The following is an 18293-nucleotide window of genomic DNA, read 5'->3' as shown; positions in this document are numbered from 1 at the left end:
TATAGATCTCTTAGAGAAAAAAATATCAGTTGGAAGAATATCTTTTCTTATTCAATAGTTTCCTTAAGGCCCCTTTCATGTCTTTATTTCTCAGGCTATAAATGAAGGGATTCAACATAGGAGTGACCACTGTGTACATTACTGAAGCAATTATCTTACTGTCATTGCTGTTGATGGATGAAGGAAGAAAATAGAGTCCAATAATTGCTCCATAATAGAGAATCACTACTGAGAGGTGGGATCCACATGTGGACAAGGCTTTGCAGATGCCTTTGGTAGAGGGAACTTGGAGGACCATGGCCCCAATACGACCATAAGAAACCAGAATGCACAGGAACGGAACCATGATGGCTGTCAAACCTGCAGTAAAGATGACCAATTGGTTGAGGGAGGTATCTGAGCAGGACAACTGGAGCAGGGCACCAAGGTCACAGAAGAAGTGAGGGACAATATGTTTAGCACAGAAGGAAAGCCGAGCCAGTAGGAGGGTATGCAAAAGAGCACAGGCACAAGCAATGACCCAGGACATGGCTACCAGCATGACACACAGGCTCTGACTCATAATGGTGGTATAATGTAGAGGGTGACAGATCGCCACATACCTGTCATAGGCCATTGAAGTGATAAGAAAACTGTCCAAGTCAGCAAAGAATATGAAAAAATATGTTTGTGAAATACATCCCTCATAGGTGACGGATAGGTGCTGGGTCCACATGTTTGTCAACATCTTCGGGCCAGTGACAGATGAGAAAGAGATGTCAGTGAGAGCCAAGTGGCTGAGGAAGAAGTACATGGGGGTGTGGAGGTGGGAGTCCAGCCTGATGAGCAGGATGATGAGCAGGTTCCCCAGAACTGTGGTCAGGTACATGACCAGGAACAGGGTGAAGAACACAGCCTGCTGGTCTGGCCGGATGGGGAGCCCCAGGAGGAGGAACTCGGGCATGCTGCTCTGGTTCTCAGGCCTCATACTTGTACATTAGCTGGGAGGCAGGGGAAAAGTGGAATGTCTTGGAATAAGAAATGATATTCAGGGCAGAGGATGATAGAGATAGTCTTTTGACTTAGGGATTGTCTTCTTCCATACTTTCTTATATTTCCAGCATGTTTTATTGCAAATGTGGTAGAAAAACAATGCAGGTTTAAAATACATAGCCACTTTCTTTCTCAGTCTGGTCCCACTGTCTGTAAATGATAATATTAAAAGTCAATGTTCACTAAATATTTTCCTTATATAGTATTTTAACAGCCTGTGTGTAGTAACTGATTTAATAGTCTTTTGATTCCAGAGTTTGTCCCCTGAAACCAAAGCAATTATTTATCATCAGAAATATTATTGCCCTTCATAATTTTGTGGGTGATGACCTGTTTAATTCTGTATGCCCTGTTTGTTTACACATTTCATTATCATTTCTAATTTGTTCATTGGTTGTAGATATATAAAGTGTCATAGACAATGCATATGCAATATGAATTTGTTTTTAAAATAAGGGATCCTACATCTGGTTAAACTCACTTGACAGTTTCAACAGAAACTTACACCAGGACTAGTTCAGGAGCCTCGTTCAACCCTAATATGGCACCATTTTATTTAGTTGTCACAAGCATCAAATTTTTTAAAAAATGTGATCTAAAAGCCAAAAAGTTTTTTAAAGGAATTCTAATCTTTTCAGTGTATATAAAATAAGTGATTGAAATAAATAATCCAAATCAAAATAAAAATATCTCTATTTTTTAAAAATGTCAGCATTTGCTATAATATCTCAATTCTTATTATAAAGCAACAGTTATTGTAATAAATAACATTTTTACAAAGATAAGTCAATAAAGCAGTGCAGAAAAAGACAGAGCCTAGAAATATGTTTATAATGAAGAGAGAAGTAGTATTATAGGTCAGTGGGCAATAAAATGAATGGACTTTTCAATGAATGGTGCTAAGGGAGTTGGCTACTCACGAAGAAAAAAAGGAATAACATGGTCTCCCCTATTTCATACCATACATTAAAAATCTCTAATGGATTAAAAAATTAAATATGGAAGCAAAATTTCAGAATCATTAGAAGAACATATCACTTGTATTTATGATGTTAAAATAATGACACATTTCTTAATCAAGATCCCTAAAAATGGAATACAGAAGAAAAATTTCTACTGTTTGGCTTATTAGAACCACTACCGGCACTGAATCAGCCCGCTGCAGACAGGCAGGTCTGCGGACACCGTAGCAACTTTGCCAGTCGTGCTGAACGTGCCAAATCAGCCCCCTGCAGACAGGCAGGTCTGCAGACGCAGTACCAAGGTCGTGAGTCACTCCAAACCAAACCTGCGGAATCAGTCCGTGGCTGGGCAGCAATCCACTGGACACCCCACCCTCTGCTCTTCTGGCCTCTTCTCTGTACAGCCACCTGGTTCCACACTACAAAGACCCAGAGGACACCAGACCACCAGACCGCTGTACTGGGTAAGTTGGAGTCATCTTCACCTCCCATCAGGACCAGGACTATCTTCAGGGGAAGGACAGCTGGAACCTGCAATACAACTCTGCAGAGTTCAACCCTACAGGAGGACAGGGAGCTCACCTTGGGACTTGCAGCCAGAAATCTGCCTGAATCTCAGGGGTCTGCGACTAGCTTGCTGAGACTCATTGACTTATATCTGCACACTGCTAACCACGTTGTTTATTGTGACAGCAGAGACATACCCTGAAAGAGGCCCTTCATCTTCATGGTTATTTGTCATTCCCAAAATTAGTTTGTTTGTTTTTTTCTCTTTTCTTTTCTTTTGCTCCTCTTATCTTTAATTTTTTTCCCTTACTCTTTGCAAACATTTGTTTTTCTCTCCTTTTTTCTTTTCTTTTCTTCCTTCTTTTCTTTTTCCTTTCTCTCTCGCTTATACTCACTCTCTTGCTCTCCCACATTGTTCATCTTCCCTTTTTGTCCCTGTTTTGGTCCTCATTCGGAGTTCTTCTTTATTTTCCTAGTATTCTCTTTTTCCTTCTCACCTGTGTCCTCTGGCCACACTGCTAACCTTCCCCTATCCTTCTTCCCATCTATCCCTCCATCCCCAGCCCCTTCTAACTTCCCATCCCAAAGGGGAAAGTTGTTATATTGAAGAGTTTATTCACTATATGTTGGGTTGGTCCTCCATCTTGATTTGATTCACACAGCTAAAGGTCATAGATTAATAACTACCACAAAATGTCATTTTTGAAGATGTACTTGATGCAATGGTGTTGCTGATTGTATCACTTGGGCTAAGGTGTTGGTATTGATCTAGTCAATGAACCTTCCTAGTATAAGGAAAATGAGATAGCCTTAGAGTCATTAGAGACTCAAAACTTAAAGACCAGCTATATCTGGATGACACCTCTGAGAAGCAATCATTCTATAAGGGTTCTAATTACAAGCAACAAAGATAACTACAATAAGCAATTTCAAACTATCAACCCAGGAGTCAAACCAAGGACAGTACCAAAAACAAAAATGAGAAGACATTTAAGCAAGGCACAAACTCAGACTTCCACCCCACAAAGGGTAAATCCTGGGGGAAATGAGGTGGAAAAGTCCCATAACCAACCACCTGGATACCCTGAACTGATACCACAGGAAGTAACAAAACAGATGAATGAGGCTCTAGAAAAATTCAAAACAGAAAAAATATCCCACATATCCTCAGAGATGATGAGCAGAGTGAAAGACATGATTAGAGGATCTAGAACAGAAACAGATAAAAAATAGATGAGCTCAGAAACATGCTGGAAGCCATGAATACCCAGCATAAGAAAGAAATGGAAACCATGATCTCCCAACATAAGAAAGAAATGGAATCCATGACACAGATTCAAACAGATATTCAGAAGATCAAAAACTCCACTGAAAGTATCCACAGCAGATTAAGGGAATCTGAAGATAGAATATCAGATATAGAAGACAGAATCACATTTAGAGAACACGAAAATAGAGATTTCTTAAAAATAGTAAGGGATCACAAGAAATCAATCCAACAACTTCTAGACAATGCAAAGAAGAATAACATAATACCGATAGGAGTCCATGAAGAAACAGGAGAAAGCACAACTGACATAAAAAAACTGTTCACAGAAGTAATAGTGGAAAACTCCCCAGACAGAAGTAGAGAACTGGACATACAGATAAGTGAGGCATATAGAACTCTAGCCATGATCAAAGAAAAATCTACATCTACACATATAATAATCAAGAACCCAGAAACCCAACAGAAAAACAAAATCCTACAAGCAGTTAGAGAAAAGAAACAAATCACCTATAAGGGAAAGCCTATCAGAATCACAGCAGACTTCTCAACACAAACCCTCAAATCAAGGAGAGCCTGGAGTGAAGTATTTCAAGCCCTAAAAGAAAATAACTTCCAACCTAGACTGTTGTACCCTGCAAAATTATCTTTCAAAATTGATGGGGAAATTAGATACTTCCACGAGAAAGAATACCTGAGAAATTTCATGAACACCAAACCAACACTACAAGCAATTCTAAACAATATCCTAGAAAAAAGCAATGATGGTCACAACTCCATGAGGCCCAACAGAGGGAAGCCACCAGGCAAGGTAAGACACTAAAGGGAAAGGGGGGAAAATAAGAAATAAAAGAGCCAACAAAAGTAAAACATCATGATAAGGATGAATCAATATCTCTCAATTATAACCCTCAATGTTAATGGCCTCAATTCACCAATCAAAAGAAATAGACTGGCAGAATGGATTAAAAAGGAAAATGCAACAATATGCTGTATACAAGAAAAACACCTAACTCAAAAAAAACTTATAGACTGAAAGTAAAAGGATGGAAAACAGTTCTCCACACCACAGGAACCCAGAAGAAAGGAGGGATAGCAATCTTATTTGCTGACAAAGATTTCAAACCAAAACTAATTAAGAGAGACAAAGATGGTCACTACATAGTTGTGAAGGGAACAATCCAACAGGAAGAGATGACAATCCTAAATATATATGCACCAAATACAAATGCCCCCAACTATACAAAACAAATATTAATAGACATGGAAAACCAAATAAACACTAACACAATTGTAGTGGGGGACCTCGATACCCCACTATCACAAATAGACAGATCATCTAGACAAAAAGTTAACAAGGAAATTCTAGAACTGAACCAAGCTATTGAACAAATGGACTTAATAGATGTTTACAGAGTGTTCCACCCCACAAAATCGGAATACACATTCTTTTCAGCTGCACAAGGGTCATTCTCCAAAATAGACCACATGCTAGCTCATAGGACATATCTAAGTAAATGTAAAAGAATTGAAGTTACCCCCTGTATATTATCAGACCATAGTGCAATAAAATTGGAGATCAATAACATAAGAAACTGCAAAACCCCAACAAACACATGGAAACTGAGTAACACCTTCTGGAACAGCCAATGGGTCACAGAAGTAATTAAAAAAGAAATTAAACAGTTTTTACAAGTAAATGATAATGCCAGTACAACATATAGGAATCTATGGGACGCAATGAAAGCAGTTCTATGCAGGAAATTCATAGCAGTGAATGCCCATATTAGGAAAACAGAGAAAACTCAGATAAATAACCTAATGCAGAACCTCAAGCACCTAGAAAAAGAAGAGCATAACAAATCCAAAGGTCCTACAAGAGAGGAAATTATAAAGATCAGGGCAGAAATCAATGCAATGGAGACTAAGAGAACAACACAAAAAAATCAATGAATCAAAGAGTTGGTTTTTTGAAAGAATAAATAAAATCAATAAACCTTTAGCCAACCTTATCCAAAAAAGGAAAGAAAAGACCCAAATCCTTGCAATTAAGAATGAAAAAGGTGAAGTCACAACAGATCTAACAGAAATTCAGAAGATCATCAATACCTACTTCGAGAACCTCTACTCCAATAAAATGGAAAATACAGAAGAAATGGGCAGATTCCTAGATACATACGAATTGCCAAAGTTAAATGAAGAAGATATAGAAATTCTAAACACCCCCATTACAGTGAGTGAAATAGAAAATGTAATAAAATATTTACCAACAAAGAAAAGCCCAGGTCTGGATGGCTTCACTGCTGAATTTTACAAGACATTTAAAGAAGAACTAACACCATTACTCTTTAAACTCATCAAAGAAATTGAAAGGGAAGCAATACTTCCAAATTCATTCCTGGAAGCAAGTGTTACTTTGATTCCAAAACCAGGGAAAGACCCAACCCAAAAAGAGAACTACAGGCCAATCTCCCTAATGAACATAGATGCAAAAATCCTCAACAAGATACTGGCAAACAGAATACCGACAGTCATCAAGAAGATCAAAAACCCTGACAAAGTCGGATTTATCCCAGGAATGCAAGGATGGTTCAACATTCATAAATAAATAAATGTAATACACCATATTAACAGAGTCAAGGACAAAAACCATATGATCATCTCAATAGATGCAGGAAAGGCATTCAACAAAATTCAGCACCCATTCATGATAAAAATGCTACAGAAAATTGGAATAGAAGGTCTTTATCTTAACCTGATTAAGGCTATCTATGAAAAACCAACAGCCAATATCATACTAAATCATCAAAAACTGAAAACTTTCACACGAAAATCAGGAACAAGATAAGGATGCCCACTATCACCACTCCAGTTCAATATAGTTCTGGAAACATTAGCCATAGCAATTAGAAAAGAGAAAGAAACAAAAGGAATAAAGATAGGAAAAGAAGAAGTGAAAGTGTCATTATTTGCTGACAATATGATACTTTACATAGAAGACCCAAAAAACTCCATGAAAAGATTTCTAGACTTAATTGACAGATTCAGTAGCATAGTTGGATACAAGGTCAACACTCAAAAAACAATAGCTTTCTTGTACACAAATAACAGACTCACTGAGAGAGAAATTAGGGAAATAATTCCTTTTACAATGGCATCCAAAAAAATGAAATATCTAGAAATTAATGTAACAAAGGAAGCAAAAGACCTCTACACTGAAAACTACAGCACTCTGAAAAAAGAGATCAAAGAGGATACAAGAAAATGGAAAGACATCCCTTGCTCCTGGGTAGGAAGAATCAATATAGTGAAAATGGCCATACTCCCAAAACTACTATATAGATTCAATACAATGCAAATTGAAATTCCAACAATATACTTCACAGAACTAGAGAAAACAATCCAAAAATTCATTTGGAACCATAAGAGACCTAGAATAGCTAAAGCAATTCTAAGCAACAGAGACATGACTGGGGGTATCACAATTCCCAACTTGAAACTATACTACAAAGCTGCTGTGATAAAATCAGCATGGTACTGGCCAAGGAATAGACCTGAGGATCAGTGGAATAGATTAGAAGATGCAGAAACAACTCCAGACATGCTCAACCATCTCATATTTGACAAAGAACCCAACCACCATCATTGGAGGAAAGATAGCCTGTTTAATAAATGGTGTTGGGAAAACTGGATTTCAACCTGCCAAAGATTGAAAATAGACCCATACCTATCACCATGCACTAAACAAAGATCTAAGTAGATTAATGATCTAAATATTAAGACAGAAACACTAAACTTGCTGGAAGATAAGTTAGGTAGAACTCTTGAAGACACTGGCATAGGAAAAGACTTCATGAACAAAACCTCAGCAGCACGGGAACTAGCAGAAAGAATCAACAACTGGGATCTCATCTTATTAAAAAGCTTCCACACTGCAAAAGAAACCACCAACAGAGCTAAGAGACAACCTACAATGTGGGAAAAAAAATTTAGCAGCTGTACCTCAAAGGACTACTATCTAAAATATATAAAGAATTGAAACAAATCAGAACCCCCAAATTCAAAGACCGAATTCAAAAATGGGCATCTGAAATGAACAGACATTTCTCAGACAAAGGAGTAAAAGAAGCAAACAAATATATGAAAAAATGTTCAACATCACTCGTCCTTTGAGAGATGCAGATGAAAACAACACTGAGATTCCACCTCACCCCAGAAAGAATGGCTGCTATCAAGAAATCAACAAATAGCAAATGCTGGCGGGGTTGTGGGGAGAAAGGAACACTTCTCCATTCCTGGTGGGAGTGCAGACTGGTGCAACCACTGTGGAAGTCAGTATGGAGATACCTCAAAGAACTAGGACTACAGGTCCCATTTGACCCAGCTATTCCCCTGCTGGGTATCTTCCCCAAAGAATTAAAAGTATCATACTACAGTGATATATGTGCACCCATGTTCATACCACACAATTTGTAATAGCTAAAGCTTGAAAGCAGCCCAAGTCCCCATCAACTGGAAACTGGATAAAGAAAATGTGGTTTTTTAATAAAATGGAGTACTACTCAGCCATAAAGAATGAAAACCGAGAGTTATTTATAGCTAAATGGATGCATATCAAGGCCATACTCTTAAGTGAAATAAATAGGACACACATGTGTAAATACCAAATAGTTTCACTAGTGTGAGAAACTGATAGTGTAAACAAGGGTTAAAATGATTAAAATGAATAATTGATAATTTGAAATAGGAAAAAAGGTCCAAAGACAAAGGAATGAAGGGAGGGGAAGGAGAAAGGAAAAGAGGGGAAGGAAAAACTATGAGAAAAAAAAACAATGGAAATGAAATCTATGTAAATAGGGAAGGGCGGAGGGGGTGAAGGGTGCACAGGTAATGAGGAAACAATATAAGAACCATGATATATCATGTACAGGTACAAACACCAAGTGATAAATATAAATGAATTGTATACCTAAAATATACCAATTAAAGAAGTAAAAAAAAAAAAGAACCACTACCACAATAACAAACCCATAAAGTTAATAGACAAGTTACAAATGGAATGATATGTAACCAGCAAAAGATTTATATTCAGAATGCATATTCAATTCTTAGGAATCAATAAAGACAAAAAATTCAGTCAAAATGTGACAAATAATATAAATTGAAAATTTACAGAAAATTAAGATAAAATGGTCAATAAACTCATATTTTAATATTTAAAATATTTGTATTGATATATCATTGCAATACCTAAAGTTTATATTCATTTTGGGAGATTGATCCATATATAGAACAAAGCTTAACCATTTTTGATCCCTTTTCTCCCTTCCTACAATCCTCTCTTCCCAATTCCTCCTTTCCAGATCCCTGTCCCTACTCAAAAAAGTTTGCCATCATTTTATTCTTGAATGTATTTATAATTGAATTTCTCTTATGAGAGAAACTATGCAGTATTTAATTTTCTGTGTCTGACCTGTTTCATTCAACATTTTGGCCTCAAAACCATTCATCTTCATACAAATTACTCAAATTCATCTTTTATGGCTGAATAAAATTCCATTACATATATACCGCAGCTTATTTATCCATTCATCTATTGATGGGCATCTAAGCTGTTTGCGGAGCTTTTTTATTATCAATTAGATCCTTTTAAAACTCACGGTAAATATTTTTAAAGGATTTGATATTAAGTGGTAAGAAACATGCAAATAAAATAGTAAAGTAGAATACCATGCATAAGCATAAGAAGAGAAATTCTGATAAATTGCTATTTGATATTTAAATTTGTTCTTCTTCTTTGAATATATCTTATAAGGTTGAAGGTTTGTATTCTTTGATGTAGTAATTTTTCTCCATATGTGCCTTAGAAAAATTTTCACTCTTCTTCACAAGGAAGTAGACTATATTATTATTTGCATCTTTGTTGTAAGAGTGAATCATTGAAAAAACTAATTGCCCTACAGTCAAAAAATGGATTAAACAGATGTTCATTTGTCATATGATTCTATAAATCAGTAAAAATTAATCTTTGCCACATATGTCTATAAGGACCGATCTTTAAATATTAACTCTGAGTTAAAATATGTAAAATTATTTGCAGTACATTATATCCATTAAAACATTGAATAATGCCATGTAATATTTATGGGTGCAAATATGTGGCGTAAATATAAAAGTATGTATAAAAAGGTATATTAAAGCTCCATGAGATGAATATGCATGGTGCAAACCTATAATCTCAGTATTTTGGGAGGCTGGGGCAAGAGAATTATTAAATTCAAGCCCAGCCTGGACAGTTTAGTGACTTAGCAAGATCCTATCTCATAATAAAAAATAAAAAGGACTGGGCATATAGCTCAGTGAAAAAGTTGGATTCAATCCCCAGTACCACATAAAAGGAAACAAACAAAACTTCATCAAAGTAAGTAGGGGAGGGAAGAAGGAAAAGGAGAAGTGGGCTGGAGCTTTGGCTGTGTCCGTAACATTCTGCATTTTTTCCCTAAAGATCAGAAACCAGTGTGGCAAAATGTTAGTATTTGTTAAATCTAGTTGTGGGTATATAAAGAAATATTTTTTGAAATAATAAAAATTTAAGATATTATTTTCAATGCAAAACAAAACATTCAAAGATAACATTCTCTAGAAATACATTATTGGTTCAAGAAGGTGAAGTGGAGAATGGAGAGTGAGGTATGTTTACTAGGAGGTAGGATGTCAAACTTAGGAAAATTCTCTATGTGTTCTTAGGCAAAAGACTGAGAAGCAATGCAAACTTGGAAAAAATCTGTCTGGAAAAATCAAATTCATAATGAAGCATTGTCAGTTTATGATACAAAGATGCTATAATGAAGCACAGCATCCATGCCCTGGAAATTCTTTCCTGGTAATGTAGGGATAAAGACTTATTCTGCTTCATTTACATATAGATATACATAGTTCAACAAGTAAAAGAAAAGCAGGACAAGAAAATAATGTTCAGAGGACCCACCTTTGCTGTCAACTGAATGCAAAAAGCAGCCATCTATCAACAGTCCTGCCCTGCCCCAACTGAGTGACAGGAAGAGTATAATTATGGATCGCCGTAATCCAAGATGTGAAAATTCAGATAATAACTTCCAGTGACTATACAACAAAGTAGCTATTTCACTTCATATGGCATTTGGAAGCAGAATGAGAATATTTATGAACACTTTGCTAGTTGGTCTCCCACAATTGGGTGAAAGATACTTAGTCCTAGAAGCCAAAAGCTTTCTGCACAGATTCCAGCACCTTGGACCCAAATCTAACTCCAGAATTTTCAATAACTGTGGAAAATAAGTAATGGAACCTTCTCTCTTAAATTAATTAAAATTCTTCAGGTTATCTGAGTCAGTTTTTTTTTCCTCCAGGAAACATGCAATACTACACTGTGTGTAGTGTGATTTCTAGTACAACACTGAGTTTTCCATATCTCTACTTCAACACACCCTCAATAGATTGATAATATATAAAATTCTCTTGCCAGGAAGAAAGGGACATTTGAGTTCCAACTAGAGATTAGAATTAAAGCAAATATTTCTGGGGGGAGTGCTCCTGCCAGTACTGTCACTGAGATGGAATGGCTGGGAGTGTTTCATTTGAGGGCAGCAAATTTGGATGGCAGAACAAGGGCACTTGATTCCTCAGACAGAGTAAGGAGAGGAGAGTGGTGGAAATTTCAGGCAGAAGGAAAGCTGTGGTTCCAGACTTTGGGAACCAGTTTATTATCTTCCCAATTTGGCTGAAATGACTTCTGTAGGGCAAGGCTATAGAAATGGTTGCATTGTTCATAAAATCTGATATAATGACTGGCACCAGATTTCCAAATACTATCCACTTGTTTTCAAAACCATTCAAAAAGGCATTCTGATCCTCATTTTAGAGACTAGATCAGGTGATCAGGAATGAAACTCAGCCAAAAGTTAGCATTAATCTATGGTGAACCTAGGATTAGATCCCAGATCTACTTGGTTTAAAAATTATATTCTTTCCACTTTATTAAAAGCCTTCATCAAACATTTCCTCAAGTAAGAAAATACTTGCTGTAACAAGGACTTAAGAATTTTAGGGAATAAATCAGAGTTTAAGGATGAATCAAAAATCTATGATTTAGGCCAGGAATTTAGCTCAGTTGTTCCTCCTCCTGCCTTGCAAGAGCAAGGTCCTGAGTTTGATCCCCAGTACAAAAAAAAAAAAATCTATGATTTCAAGATCAGTGGTAATATCATTAACAATGACAACAGTCATTTGTTAGGATAGCAATCACCCATTAATCATATACTATTATTGTAATATTATATACCAGTTGCTGGGATATGTAATTTATATCATATCAGCTCAACAGGACCACAAAAAAATATGCTTATCATTCAACCAATTGGAAATTAGGACTTAAAGAGTGTAGAGAATTTAGCTAAAATCACACACCATGGTAATGACACAAGGTCATTCAATGCCAAATTTTTCTGATTTCAAACCCACGATTTTAATCACCATGCTATATTACTTCCAGTGGAGCATGCATTGAAGAAAAAGAGACATCTGGATAAGTATTTCTCAGTACGGACAAAGTGGGATTTGTAATTTCCCAAAAGCCTTTAAATGGGTGTATTGACTTAGTGGTTAGGCAGATGACTGGAGATAAATGGAGGGACTAGGATACTAACTATTGGGCTTACAAAGACAACTGGCCATAAAGAGAATTTTCAGAGCTCCAGGACAAAGGCAGATAAGACCTACCCAATGATTCAATGAGCTATCTGATTTCAATCAGTAAGAGTCTACTGCCATACCACCCTGATCACACCCAATCTCATCCATCAGTAAGAGAAATGTTAAGGCAACTGTGGTACAGAACCACTGGAAGTAATATTATGTAGTCAACAAGGTGAATTCATGCAAGTTTATGAGAAATTTTTGAAAGTAAATCAGAGAATTATGCATAGACATGGTTTTAATTACAGTTCATGCAGTAAATAAAGTTTAATGCAGTATAAATAAAGTATAATGCATTATATTATCACATAGATATGGATAATATTTTTTAAAGTTGGAATGATGTGCTCACAGCTGGGACACAGACCAGAGAGTCAGCAATTTTCTTACACAGAAATGAAAGAGTTAACATTTTCTCTCACAGGAAAATATAAGTCCCAAATTAAAGCACCTATGTCCACCTAAGTTATTTGAGATGGACCAAATCAATTATACAAAATGTACCTGGTACAAGTATAGTCACCTGCAAAATCTTGTAACAGACCATACAAATACACACACACATACACACACACACACACACTTAACACACACACATGCTCACATGCACAGACTACGGACATTGTTAAGTAGAGTCTATAAACAATACCGTTACCTAGCTCAGTGAGAGGTAAATTCAAATACTGTCAGCTCCAAGGTATGAACTAATTATTCATTTTTCTCCCAAAGACTTAGAGTTGAGACAGGCTTGTAAGTCAAGTGCTCAACTCTGATGTGAGAATGAAACACTTTTTTACCAGCTCCAAGTCAATGACTAGCTGATCCCTCCTTGCCAGGTTGGGAACCAGGGGCCCCATATACAAGTCTCTAGTGAGAGACAATTCAGGAGTAATTACTGTATTTTCCTTAATAATCCCAGTAGATATATGTCTTTGCTAGATGCTAAAACTAGTCAACTCCTTTGGGACTAAAAATAAGGATTTTATTATTTACGTGTTCATTTATTTACAAAGAATTTTCATATCTATAAGCTCATGTAACAAAAAACAAATATTTTTATACATAATATTATCCAATTTTATTGAGTTTGAGAACAGCCCAAAGGAAAATGGCCAAATGAGTTTTCAAATCCAAATACCTTAACCTCCAGTCCAAAGCCTAGTTCCCTTGTACCATGACATCTCCCTTATAAAGTGGGCTCTGTAGCATCTGGGTGTCTTCCTTCTAACACTCAATTTGGACCTGAATAGAGAGTTGTTATTAGTCCCTGGGGGGAATAAAAACATTTATCAGGCAATAGATATTTTTCTTACAGAAACATTTGAATATGTGTAAGGATTTTTGTTGGTTATAAACATACTAATAGTACATCTCAAGGATCATAAAAATATTCTTTTATCATGAAAATGAGAGTGAGAAACCAACTCTATTCAGATTGGCAGAAATAGAAAAGCAGCAAGAAATCAAGTGGAAGGGGTGGCATTTGATTAATTATTTTGTTTGCTCATCATTCATCCCTTTACTGGTTCATAAAAATATTGTGTGACCATTATGACAACACTTCTGTGAGGTAGAATGAATAAAAATTTGAAAAACAGTTTCTTTCTCTCAAAGAGCTCTCAGTACACTAAGTATAGACAAAACCATGTGTGGCAGGTGCTATAATGTGGGCAAGATGTAAGGAGGGGCATCAAACCCAAATTAAAAGTGTCAAGTAAAGTGTGCTTGGAAGAAGTTGTAAGTAAGCAGACACTTGTGACAATGAAGACATGTGGAGAGCACAGAGGTGGGACACTTACAAAGGATAAAATTTCAGTTCAGTTCAAGGCAGAAACACCATGGCATCATGGCAGAGTGGAGGAAAGCTAGACCACTTATGGTATCTGGGAACCAGGATGCAAGAGAGGAGCCTCAGAGGAAAGAATCAGGGACCAGATGTTGTCCTCAAGGTCATGTCCCCATGACCCACCCAGACACACCCAGAAGTAAGCATTATTAGTCTCTTAGGTATCTTTCAAGTCAATCAAGCTGAGCAACCATCACAATCGACCCTTCATCAACTTAACACCCAAAAGTATCTCCTTAAACCACACTTAGTACCTAGAGACAATAACAAGTTTATAGTTCAATTAACATAATGCAACTATCCTGCATAAAACCAAAATTGCATCAGTTCTTTCCCAAAAGCCTCAAAAGTTCCATCATTGCTCAAAAATCCAAGTATAGTCTCCTCTGAGTCTCAAGGGAGACTCTTAGCTGTGAACCCTTGTAAAATTTAAAAAGCAAGTTATACATTCTCAAGATTCAGTGTCATAAGGTAAACATTTCCATTCCAAAAGGGAGAAATAAAGTAATATAAAAGAATGAGACCAAAGCCCAGCAGGCCAACGTTAAATCCTGTAGCTCCATGTCCATCATTCTGGGGCACATGGTGGCAAGATATGAACTCCAGGGGGCTTGAGTAGCCCTTCCCCTATGGCCTCGCTGATTGAAGTCCACATGGTCTCCCTCTTGTATTACATCTGATCACTATCTGAAGTTTCCCTTGGCAGACATTCCATGTTCCTAGCAGCATCTTCAACTTCCCAAGGTCTCCACTGAAGCTTGGTCTCACTCTAACAGCTTCATGTACCACTATCTCAGGGGCTCCTTGCAGGGATTTCATTACTGTCACACATTGCTTTGTCTCCCAGGCCTTCTTTGGAAAACTGGATGAAAGCTTCCATGACCCCCATAACTCTTGAATTCTTCATGACCAGAAAAATCAGCACCATGGTGGCCAGGGATTTAGCTCAGTGGCACTGAGCCTGCCTTGCAAGTGCAAGGTCCTGAGTTCAATCCCTGGTACAAAAAGAAAAAGAAAATCAGCACCATGGAAACAAATCCAAGGACTACTTCCAGTACATTCAGTAGCCAAAACCAGCGGGACCACAGTCACAGCAACCTCTGAGTGTGAAGCATGGTGAAATGAATCCTAGAGAACCAATTCCCTGGGCAGCTATTCTCAGGCAGGGGACCTTGGGACTTTCTTCTCAAGTAAAATCTTTCAAAGAAGTTTATACTTTTATATCCTTGAGATGCAATGGATGGGGTCTAGCTGATTCCTATGATGCCCTCAAGACATATTCCATTTTTTCCTGATGTAAAATTCTTGGTTTCTTTTTTCTAAAGTGTTGATCTCTTCAGCAACCAAGCCTTTAACTTTAGCTTCAACTTTATGCATGCTTCTTTTTCTGACTAAACTGTAAGTTTTTCATATGTTTTGACTCCACATTTTGCTCTCAATTCTCACCATAAACCTAGCTAAACACAGCCAGCAGTATCCATGACACAGCCTAAGCATTAGGCTGCCTTCAAATTTAACCCAGCCAGATCAATTTGTCTGTTGCCCTTAAGCTCAACATCACACAAAGTTTTAAGCCTTAGACAGAATGTATAAGTTCCTTTCCAGAATATAACATGAATGGTCTCTAGTTCAAGTTGCAATAGAGTCCTAATTCCTACCTAAAACCTCATGACCACACTCTTTATGATCTGCATTCCTATCAACTTTCTAGTCTTCTGGAATTCTACAAGAATCAACTATCAAGTTTCACTTAAAACATTCTAGGTCTCCTCTAGCCTGTACTTTTAAACTGTTTAGGGTGCCTACTAAAAACTATTTCCAAAGGATACTGAACCACATGGTCAGGTATAGTCACAACAACAGCCCCACTTCTCTGGTACCAGTTTTCTGTATTGGTCACCTTTCCTTTTGCTAGGACAAAATACCTGACATCTGCAACTTAAAGGAGGAGAGGATCTTATTAATTTAACTGAAATATATTTGATACATAATAATCACATTCACTTTTGGAAATTCATACATACATACATACATACATATCATATCATATTTTTGTCTCTTTTGGCAGCCTTTTCCTCTTCCCTTTTCCTCATATGCTTTTTGCTGTTCCCCTTCTCCATCTCCAAAAAGTAGAAGAAGTCTATTTTGTCTCATGGTTTCAGAGGTTTCAGTCCATGGTCAGCTGATTCCAAGGCAGAAATATCAAGGCAGAAGGGTATGGTGGAGGAAAACTATACACCTTGTGTCAGCCAAGAAGAAGAGAGCAAGGTAAGAGACTGACAGGAAGAAGCCAGGACCAGACTGTTCCCCAATATCATGCCCCCATGACTTATTCCAACACATCCAGAAGTCTACTTTACTAATCTCCTAAACATCTCTCAAGCTAAGTCAGCAATCTCAATTAACCAAGACACTTATTAAGAATACATTTTAATTTTTTATCAAGCTACTTTATTTATATTGTATATAAATATGATATTGTATATAGATAGACATGAGTAAAAGATTTTATAGTACTGTGTACATATTCCTACCTCCTTCATTATGTGAGATGATATTATGTGAGATGTCATGATGATAAGTACAATTTTGAATAGTGGTATTGACCAAGATATGAGGGAAATAAAATACAATATCAGAATATTTACAAATCCCAACAAAGATGATTCACTGCAGTCAAGGCTGGAAGGTTTTAATTGTAATCAAGTTGCTCCTCAGTGGCCAATTTATCTCTCCAGGAGAAAATATATTGAGGGCTCAACATCAGTCTCTGCTATTGTCAGATCAAATATTCAGCAATGGAAGTTGCTAGGTCATCCATGAGAGGAAGTCCATTGGTAGGACTTATAATCCCTCATTTCTACACTAATATGCAAACTTTATTGGTTGATCCACTTTACAAACGGGGATGGTGAGGAATAGAATGTAGTTGACCACCACTGTGTGATTAATCATATTAATCTTTTTGTTCAGTGTCTTCTTTGTGGTGGATGCTCTCTAGTAGATGTTGACATAAGATATAAAGACCCATGTGCTTTGTGACCATTCACATACACTTATTCACTTGCTTTTTTTCAAAAATACTTTTTGACTCTGACCTTCAGTTCCTACTACTTCTTGGCCCCTGATCATTAACTAAGCCACTAACTGATGCCTAAAAATGTATACATATTCTTGTCTAGGTTTATTTCCACAAAGATATGACCAGGTATATTGCACAAAAGTATTCTGGTTATAGAGGACTCTATCTGTCACTGTTGTCCAGAATCACCCTTATCAGGCCTGAACGGGAGCTAGCAATGGATTTTCTGGTCTAACAAACATGTAGCTTCTGCTATACAAGAGAAACCATCAACAGAGCTAAGAGACAACCTATAAATTGGGGGAAAAATTTACCAGCTGTTCCTCAGACAAAGGACTACTATCTAGAATATATAAAGAACTTTTAAAAATCAGGCCCCCAATTCAAAGATTCAATTCAAAAATGGGCATCTGAAATGAACAGACATTTGATTCCCAGTACCAAAAATAAGCTGAAGAAGCCTGCCAAGTACCGTGTTTTCTTCCTAGAGTAGGAAGTGTGAGAGGCCATCTCTTGTTCTTTGCTTTCCAATGAGAGTCCTGGCTTTTCATCTGTTCCATGGTAAGTTCTTCATGACCTCGTCCATGTCATCTGTCACAAGACTTTCCTCTCTCTACAGTCTGTCTCAATTTAGTCCAAGAGATCATCATCTTAATTCACTGTATTTTACTCTCCAAATGTACCACATGTACCTTTGTCTGTTACCTATATCCTTTGCTGTCTTTATTGCTTGCTTACATAGCAGTGTCTGGTATCTGAGAGCCCTGCCTTCTGGATATGAATATTTATGTCTATTTGACCTGTCCATTTCCCTCACTATGCGGTTGCCCTCTCAGTGTACCAGGTATCTAGTATGTCCATCCC

The 18293-nt window shown here is 37.0% G+C and overlaps 1 protein-coding gene across 1 annotated transcript; it reads right to left on the bottom strand.

The window, feature by feature from the left end:
- Positions 1-25: 25 nt before the first annotated feature.
- LOC147826093 (olfactory receptor 1J1-like) lies at positions 26-967 on the bottom strand. Its single transcript, XM_087182889.1, has one exon. It carries the CDS (start codon positions 965-967, stop codon positions 26-28), a length of 942 nt encoding a protein of 313 aa, XP_087039015.1.
- Between the last annotated feature and the right edge of the window lie 17326 nt (positions 968-18293).

The sequence above is a fragment of the Heterocephalus glaber genome, unplaced genomic scaffold (assembly GCF_053883595.1).
Source record: "Heterocephalus glaber isolate CG9 unplaced genomic scaffold, H.glaber_assembly_v1.0 deba00001479, whole genome shotgun sequence".
NCBI lineage: Eukaryota > Metazoa > Chordata > Mammalia > Rodentia > Bathyergidae > Heterocephalus > Heterocephalus glaber.
Note: the sequence above shows the minus strand (reverse complement) of the source record. Positions and strands in the feature narration are given on the sequence as shown.